This window comes from Austrofundulus limnaeus, unplaced genomic scaffold (genome assembly GCF_001266775.1).
Source record: "Austrofundulus limnaeus strain Quisiro unplaced genomic scaffold, Austrofundulus_limnaeus-1.0 Scaffold47, whole genome shotgun sequence".
In the NCBI taxonomy this organism is placed as follows: Eukaryota; Metazoa; Chordata; class Actinopteri; order Cyprinodontiformes; family Rivulidae; genus Austrofundulus; species Austrofundulus limnaeus.
In genome coordinates, this window is record NW_013952449.1 from 1,789,291 (window position 1) to 1,799,026 (window position 9,736).

General features: G+C 38.5%; 1 protein-coding gene across 2 annotated transcripts in view; it reads left to right on the top strand.

Moving 5' to 3' along the window:
• LOC106517290 (cadherin-2) overlaps nucleotides 1–9,736 on the top strand; it is a gene marked incomplete at its 3' end in the record, with an annotated part of 61,023 nt that overhangs the window by 5,340 nt on the left and 45,947 nt on the right. For both annotated transcript variants that reach the window (XM_014008050.1, XM_014008051.1), the window contains 1 exon segment: nucleotides 4,991–5,117. In XM_014008050.1, coding sequence (XP_013863504.1) covers nucleotides 4,991–5,117 — 127 coding nt within the window.

The window sequence follows — 9,736 nt, forward strand, 5'->3', positions numbered from 1 at the left end:
TGTGTGTGTGTGTGTGTGTGTGTGTGTGTGTGTGTGTGTGTGTGTGTGTGTGTGTGTGTGTGTGTTTGCTGCAATAAACTCTAAGGTATTTAAATGTTTCATTTTTCTTTTGATGCACCCTCCTGAAGAGAAGATCATCCAGAAGCAATAAAACAGTATAATCTCAGAAAACTGCTTCTACATATGATCTACATCACTTATCTCCTGCAGATAAAATGCACAGAAGTTGTTGATGTAGGTGATAAAAATCTGTACAGTTTAGAATTAGAAAGAGGATGTGTGTTTTCAATTTTAGTAAATATTACATTGAACAGCTGGAATCAGCAAAATCTTCTTATTTCCAGCCAGTGGTTGGTTATTTTCTTTTACTCAAACTGTTTGGTTAATTGATGTCATCTCAAATTATTGATTTTATTTATTATATTCATTAGTTTTAACTGTTAATATTTACCTTGGTCTGTTAATTGTTTAGTTGCTTGAAAACTGACTTACATTGGGTTTATTTTCAGTTTTTGTACTCAGCAGTAGTAGTTCATGAAAACCTTTACTGCCATGTTAAAAAAAAACTACTTCAGGTTTTTTTGTTCAGATTCATTTTTGTTCTAAAATGAACCCTTCTGCTTTTTTCAGGACCTCTAGATCTCCTTCTGCTTTTTTCTGCCCACTTCTTTTTTCCATATGTCTTCTAAAGTCCTACACTTAAAATGAATTAGCTAAAACTACCGCAGTCAAGTATTGGTTGCATTTAAATTAATGCTCCTCACAGCTTTAATCAGACATGCCACATCAGTGGTGCTCCTGATGAGCAATCAGACAGTTGGGTGCATCATCAATCAACCAGTAGTGAATGGGGCTAGCTGAAAATATTTTTATGTAGATTAGGGTTCTGAGTTTCATGCAAAATTCTCCTCAGGTTTGTTTGTAATCATTCAATTCTGTGAATGTTTGACATCCACCTATCTTGTCTCCTGTCGACCTCCACAACAAGACAAACACATGAACAAAGACTGAGTTGCAACTATTGAGGCTTTTCATTACGCATGCTTATTTTGTTCTTTGCTCACTCAGGTCTAATGAATACAGCTGAAGTGTCAGCTCAGTAAACCGAGCATAGAAAAAGACAACTGCAATTAGTCCATTTTAACGGCTTTTCCAATTCTCAAACATCGCTGCCCATCCCTAAGGGACCAGTAAATTGTGGACTGGTCAACAGTCAGAGGCCTTGGAGGGCTGATCTTTAATTGTTGAAACTGGTTTAGGGAAAACATTTCACTGGTGGGGAAATAACTCAAGCTTGTGTAGGAGACTGAGAGAAACTGGCTATATGGAACCAATCTTCTGGAAAAGGCTGGACTCTGTTGTACTTTGGAGAGAGGCAATAGGGATGACTTCTTCATGGCTACTTGTCTTGTCAACTAATTGTTGGTATTTTTTTCTAGTAGATGAGAGTTTGGTGTCTTTACCTATCGAGTCAGACTTTACATATTATTGACCAAATGCCTCACTGTTGGGGGTTGAAGCGAGCAAGACCTGCTTTACAGGAGCTCCCATGTTATATTTCTGGAACCAGAGACTGGATTTTAGTGATGTGAGATTCTAGGTTCAGCCTACTCTACTGCACATGATCGTAGTGTAACATGACCTTTCTTTTAAGCATTAAATAATTCATTGCAGTTAACTGTTAAAAAAATAAATATTAGCAGAATGCTACGCTACTAAAGCTATGTTGTAGCCAGCAGAACTTGCGGGGCTGGTGGTTAGTTTTTGAAGGCAGTGCGCTTGAGTCTGTTGACAGGGTGGGCACCCTCCTTGTAGCCTGGCCCTTGCCTTCCTACACAGTTCAGATCAATTCTAGTTTCCCTTCACTGCTCTGTCTGGGATTTCTCCCATAGACAAGGATTTCTCCAGTAGAATTTGAAGTGGGCCAATCAGGAATTTCGAACGATGACATCGATTTTCTGCGCCATTTTAGTCTGCTTGTAGTTTAGGTATGGCAGTGGAGGAAGTGAATGAAGCCAGTCTATGTTGACAAGTCTTCCAAATTAAGTTAAATTTGTCTCACAAAACCTGCAGCACTCATTTAAAGCCATGTTGTTCGGCTCTGTACTTCTCTCTTCCCAGTAGAGGATGGTTGTTTGCAGCAGGTAATTTCTGGTTAGCTTCTTAGCTTAGCTTCCTTCATGGTTGAGCTGGCACACTACGTGCATCATGCCCACACATTAGTGATTTGGGTAAAATCAGATCCAATCTTTTAAAACTTCAGCAGAGTCCACGCCTTCAGCAAGAAATTGCTTCCCAGTAGCTGAGGTTCCAGACCCTCGTACAAAGCAAAGCATTGAACAAGGGGCTGATTTCTTTACCAGGCTACCTTCCTTAGATAATGGTAGATGAAACACTATTAGGGTCTTGGCAGGAATGTGCACTCCCAAGTGCTTCTAGGCTGTAGTGTACTTTTTATTCTAACAAGGGCAATGTCCCATTTGTTAACATGAAAGGAGTAAGTCTTAAAACTTGTACTGATACCAGCTGACAGTTTCAACTTCCCAGTTCTAATCGGAGGTCTAGATATGTAGTGTACACTTTGTGATTCAGGTGAGGGAAATGGTTCTGACTGTTGTTCGTAGATACAGTATTTGTGTGACTGTAGTTCAGCGTATTCAGTCTTCATGGAGCCCCAGAGCGCAGTCCTGGAAGATGTTCTGTTGAAGTTTTCAATTATCTTACTGGGAAAGCTTCAGGGCAGATGTAGGTCAATGACATGGATGGTTGATAGGAGTTTGAGGCTGACCAATAGCAACCTTTCATTGGCCTCAGATCATTTCTGGCAAACAACCAGATGGCTCAAGTGATTGAAGCAGTGCTTTGCCAACACTGTAGGGGACAGGGTGTTACCTGAAGATGTAGTCAGGCAGTGGACAGAATACCTTGAGTTTCTCCTCAGATCTGACAGATCTGAGGGAAGTTAGACGATTCAGAGAAGATGTACTTTGACTGTTATTACATTAATTCTTGTTGAAGTTTGGTACAGAGAGCACCAAGTTGTTCATTTACACAGAATGTTGACACATTTAGTAGCATCTAGATTGATGGAAAGCGGGGCAGTGTCTGAAAGGGACCTAAATGTCACAGAGGGATGATCACTGGAACCCTCAATAGTATCTAACTGAAATTTTGCTTCTGTTTGAATATTTCTTATTTTTTGTTTGTGGAATTTGAGCATTAGGGCGTTGCTTCCCATTCCTTACAGACATGCTAGAGTGAACCACAAGAATGTGACAGCTTACAGTTTTTGGTTTAAGTAGAAACAAATCAACTCTCCTCACGTCAATACTTTAATCACAAAAGAATGCCCCTGGTGCTCAGGGAACCTACAACAGATGCTTTTATGCTGCTTTGTGGAGCAGAAGAGTGGAGGGGGATTTGCTCCTATGTGTGTCAGTGTGAATCTGGGACACAAAGGGGGTCAGGGGGGAGTCCTGTTGGGCTCAAAGACAGGATAGACAAAAGTCTGGACATTAATTATCATTGAAATTAATTGACCCAGTTGCCTGCTGCTCTTCTTGGTGATTAATAATGCTCTTAGTTTAAACTGGTGTTGAACCAAGTTTTTATATACTGTATATATGTTTTGATGCTCAGCGTTTTAGTTGCACTTTGTTTTTGCTAAGCCATAAAAACATTGAGGATGTGGAAACAATTATTCATTGTTCTGTAATAGTTTCTGTAGTTGCTCTAGTTTGTCAAGTTTATAGTTTTATGAACATTGGAATATGTTGGTGCAGATTCTAGGAAATCGAATGATTCAATTTGATTTTTGTTATGGAAATTTATATTTGTATAAATATTTATATTAAATTTATATTTATATAAATTTATATAGATTTATATATTTTCATGCATATACGAAAAGCACACAATGACTTATGTAAAAAAAACTATTAATCAAAGTTCTCTGATCAGTAGTTAGCATAAGTGCTAATACATTATAATTGCCACAGCAAAGCTCGGCCAATCAGCATCATTCTAATTCCCAATGAAAATAAAAAATATTTGGAGGACCCAATCCCAATCAAATCATAGAAAAGTTTAGCACTGAGCTAATTAAAGTCATGTTCGTAATTCGAGGTTGTGGCTGTCGGAGTTTAGTTGGCAACTTAAAACTGTTAGAAAATAAGCAAAGTTTCTGTTTCAGTTTTACTGAATTCTGAATGTTTGCGACTAGCGACCTGTGCGGATGTATTTTGTGTGGGCAGTTTTTGAAAATCGCAGCTGTGGCAGCCAAATTGAATTTCTGTTAACAAAATTGGTTTTGGCATGTGAAGATAGATTTTAAAATCTTCCATGTCTGCAATGCGATGCATCTACAAAATGATTTTGTCCACAGACAATTATCGTAATAGGCCTAATGTCCCCGCCTTCTCTCATTACTGGGTTGTGAAGCCAGCAGGAAAGCTGACAGTGTCTGTGCACTGGTGATGTGAGGCTTTAGACCCACCTGCTCTCCGGCATACAGCCATGGTATTCTTTGACCATTTTTGAGCATCAAATAACTAATTCCAAGTAAACTTAATAGAAAACTGAATATTTGAATGTACTGGTTCCATTTGTCTTAAGCTTCTGGCTTAAATTCCAAGGTCTGCCTATTCTTTACGGTCTATGATTTTAATCCCCTTCCCTAGCAGACTTAATCAACCAGGACATGGAAATCCTATGGCTTGCCTTTTTTAATTCTTGAAAGCATTTTGTTTTTGTTTTTTTATCCATGAGATTTTTCAGTTTTAATCTGAACGGCGTGGAAATTGAAACTTTCAGTCACTGAAAATCCTTTTATTTAACTTTATTGTCATACAATAAGTCTATGTTTAGTCAGTTGTCCAAGTCTACATCATGCAATTTTGAGCCTAAAGAAGTGGATGTGATTTTAAACTCTAGTAAGCAACGAAGATGTCATTTTTATTCATTCTTCTCTGTGTTTCCTTTCCTTCTGCAGGTTATTCTAGCGGAGCAGTCACTGACACACAGTCAGAAGTCGTTGCTGTGTCTCAGGGGGTTTACGCGGGAGGAGGACATCGTTGAAGTGGACCAAGAGCTGGCTAAAGGACAGGCTGTGTTCAACGGTCAGTCCACAAACACAAATATGTTGCCATAGAAGCTTGGAGAGGCAGCAGGTGGAGTTATGCTGTTGGGTGGGAGCTGATGATGAGTCCTGCTGATGTTCATGAGGACAGACTGGAGGTCAGAAGGTCAAACGTGTAAACTAGTTTATCCAGTGAGGGCCGAACTGGTAAACTTGTTTACTTTGTGAAGGCTAGACAGATCAACTGACTGACTGAGTGAGGGTCAGATTGATCTACTGGTTTAAATGGGAGATCAATAGGCTGTACTTGAATAGAGCCTTTCTAACCTACCAGACTACTCAAAGAGCTTTACAACATAATCTGCGCCCTCATTCAGCCAAACACACACATTCTTACAGCCCTCTGCTACATCTTTACAAAGCTAATCTGAATTAATTATTACAAATTATTTAAAAATATATATTATAAAGAGTCTAATCGATGCTTTGGATTGCATTCATACACTGATGGGGCACATTGGAGGCAGTGAGTTGTTGTGTCCCAGGAACACTTTATGTGACTTTATACTAGAAGTGAACCTCTCACTCTCTCATTAAATTACAAATGAGCCACAGCCACCCCTGAGTAAGGTTCAGATGGGTCAAACTGGTAATTTGGTTGACTGAGTGGGCGTCAGATTGGTAAACTCATTAACTCAGTGAGGATCAAACTAGTCAACTAGTTGACTTAGCGAGGGTCAAACTCATTGTAGTGAGTTCATGCTGGTCATCTTGTAGACGGTGTGATGATTAGGGCTGCCACAAACGATTATTTTAATAATCGATTAATCACCGATTATTTATTCGATTATTCATTTCTACCTTCTCCTCTCTGTCAATGCTCTCTGGTTTCATTTAAAAGAGTCGATCATCAGATATTGTCCAAGATTAACCTTCAGGGTGGATACAGCTCACTCACACCGAGGACCTATCCACGTCATCATTTACCCAGAATGCTTTGCGTGTAAATAAAATGTCTCCATCCATGCTAAAATAAATTTTAAAAAATTTTACAAACTAAACAGCCTACAGTATTTTTACAGTCTTTATTTTACAGTTAAAATAAATGTTTATCAAATAAACTCTAATGTTACAACTAATTGTGGATCCCTTTAATGATTAATGAGATATAGAGAAAAGAAACCTTGCTTTTGTTTCATCATCTGAGCATAAAGATGCTTTCTTCTGTTTAAATAAGGTTTCACTTTCATTAAGGTTCAAAAATGAATATTTTGACTGTGACGTCCGAGAACTGGACTTTTGTGGTGGAAAACCTTGATATACTTGTGAATAAGGGTGCACCTATTTCCTTAATTTTGGGAGATCGGAGATACTTAGATAAGATTTTTTTCCACAAAAGTCTGAAAGTCAGCCACTGTCCCCTTTTGCTCTGCTGAGCACTACCTCTTGTCCAGTTAAAACAAGTTTGTATTGCTTCAAGGGTATTGTTCAGTGTTTTTTAATAAAATAAGATTGGAACATTGAACGTGTGACCTTATAATACCCGACAGTGTCAGTTATTTAAAAAATTGGTATCGGCCAAAATGGGAATTTGCAGGTCAGACTTCATAAAAATTGGCCATTGGCCAGAAAACTGCGGTGCTTGTAAAATGTTCTTTCAGAAATAAATAGTAGCATAACAAACATAACAACTCCATTGGTAATTCTAATTCTAACTTTATTTCTTTACTTCCAAACAAAACTAAAGCTTTATACACACATAAAAAACACATAAAAATGTTGCAGGTCCACAATTATTCAGGACTATTTTATTAGATTTGGTGTTTATTTGATGCAGCAGCACCAATCATAGTTTTGTCAAAGAGATATTCTGCTGTCGTCCAGAAGTAGATTAAAATGTTTAACACTGAACACAAACTTTATTGCGGATGATTATCAATGATCTTGAAGTAACCACCTTTCAGTAGATTTGAGTACATTGTACCTCCCACAGTTTCTAAAGGAAAGGATCAAACACTGGTAATGAAAGGAGCCTTTGGATAGCAGAGGCCACTTCACAGCCCTGAGGTAGTTTTACCCTTTCTTTAGTTTCTTACAGCTGGTACTTTATCCGTTTATAGCGTGCCAGTCAGAACCCATTGTTCTTTAAGGTTGGATCTAACTGGTTTGGCGACTCAAAAAGTAGGTTATTCCATTCACAGGATCAGGAAATATCTTGATAAAAGTTACTTGAAACTAGATGATGAACGGTAAAAACTTGCAGTGTTTACACTCTAACCTCCAAAGTTTACAGGAAATGTTTGATTTTGTGTTTTTTTATGAAAACCTCTTGAAGCGAGGGTCTGCAGTGTAAAAATGTAGACATTTTCTCTTTGAAGCAACAGCTTGTTTATATTTCTTCCTCTTCTTGGAGTTCTAACATTCTCAACACCAATATGCATCTGAGCGAGGCAACTAGAAGATTGGCCTAATTGTGTCATAATGTTTCTGCTGCTGGCTTACACAGATTCTGAGCTTGATCACAGCTTCTGTGTTCTGCTGCTTGGGGTTTTTTTTTTTTTTTTTTTTTTTTTTTKYTTTTTCTCTACATTTCACACTTTCACTTTCTACACAGTCACACTAACACATAGGGGTGTAAGAAAATATCGATACACTGAAATATCGTGATATTTCACTTCCCGATACTGTATCGATATTCTAAAGCCCTGTACCGATTTTTGTTAAGGTTTAAAATGTCAACCTTCTTGCCAACCGTTCATTTTTATGTTGTAGTTCAGCCTCTGACCACTAGTTGGCAGCAGTGAGCCAGCCATTTGGCTCCTCTACCTCTTGAGCGCCAGAGAGTAAGGGTAGCATTAGCATTGTAAGTAAACATTAGCTTTTCTTTTTTTTTCCAGTAAGAGGTTTTTATTTAATAGAATTTTTGGACAAAAAAATTGCAATATATCACAATATACTGCCTTGCTTACAGTATCGCAATATATCGGGATATATCGTATCGTGACCCCTCTGTTATGATATGTATCGTATCGCCAAATTCTTGCCAATACACAGCCCTACTAACACGGTGCTGTCCACAGATGTGCCTTCTTGGTATTCAGCCGACTACATGGCCTGCCTCTACACTGACTGTATAAGTGCAGTGCTGAGCAGAGACAAACAGGCTTCTGGAGCCACCTAACAATAGCTCATTTGGTTGTGTTGGTGGGAAAGAAGGTGTGAGTGTGTGATCACATGTTTGTGTGCTTGGATGTACACGTGTGGGCTCTTTGAAGGCTAACAAGAGAGACAGACTCTGACAGATTCTGTTGCTGCTAAAACAAGCTGAGTGTGGCTCAGAACTGCCTGTTGGGGGGTGTGGGAGTGGACTGAACACTGCAGGAACCTCTGAGTCAGAAACAAAGAGCCTACTGGACCCTGAATGGTCCCTGTAAGCGTTGATAAAACATCTTGATGAATGCCTAATGTTTCTTGAAAAAAATGTACATTGCCCACCACTGTTCATGCCAGGGTTTTAGGCTGCAGTTGGGCTGCACCTAACGATTATTCTGACAGTCAACTAATCCGTCTCTTATTTTTTCGATTAATTGATTAGTTGATTAGTCACTGTTATTTCTGTCACGTTTCCTGTGAGCGCACATCCTGTTCCAGCTCCAGGACACATCTCATCCCACCTGCTCACACCTGTAATTGGCTCCCTGTTATGCAGTCCTTCTACCTTAGCATAAGTCCCCAATGCAAATTAAAGCAACGACCCATGAAACTTAAGCCTAGTGGATTTATCACGTTCATTTCTACCATTAACACGTGTGATTGTAAAAAAATGAAATGAAATACAAATTATAGTGCAAGTAATCATAAACAGCTAATAACAACGTACATTTAGATGAATTGTAGCCAACTTTTTAGTCTTGTTTTTTTTTTTTTTTGCCTCTTCAAATTGACCATCTTTGCATTCTGCCATTTTTGTCACTTTTTGATGGGTCTGCTGCGTCTTCTTCTATGGTTTGCAGACCGGCTCGTTCTACTTCCTTAGTAAACATTGAAATGACAACAACAATAGAAGCAATTTAGCCCCCAACAGTACATTCATTTAATTGCAGTTACAAATGAACATTTATGTAGTAAATAATACGAACAGTCAATAATAAAATTCTGTGTTGACTATATTTTTTTTAATAATTGACATAATCAAATATTTTGAATAGTTGATGCAGCTCTAGACTGCAGTCTTCTCATGTTGAGAAATGAGAAATGGTGTGGTCTTCCTCCACCAGTCCTGGCAGACTTGTTCACACTTGTTCATTTCCAACATGTAGCTGTAGCACAGAGGAGCCCAAAGTGGGGCCCGCGGGCCAAATTTGGCCCGCCAAGCCATTTGATTTGGCCCACCAACAGTTGCCAAAGTTACAAGGTTGTAACCTATTATCCTATATATATACACAGTATTTCCATTGGTCAAATGACTATATAAAAGGGCTGTATACATCCCTTTTATATAAAAGGTAGTGAAGGTAGTTTTCATTCATTGTGCTGACTTTATCTTTGATTTTTTTAGGATTAAACGTGAAACATGAAATGACAAGAAATATTTAGATCAGATTTAACCCCACATGTAGATTTGCACACTTTATAAGGCCACAAAAACTCATATTTTAT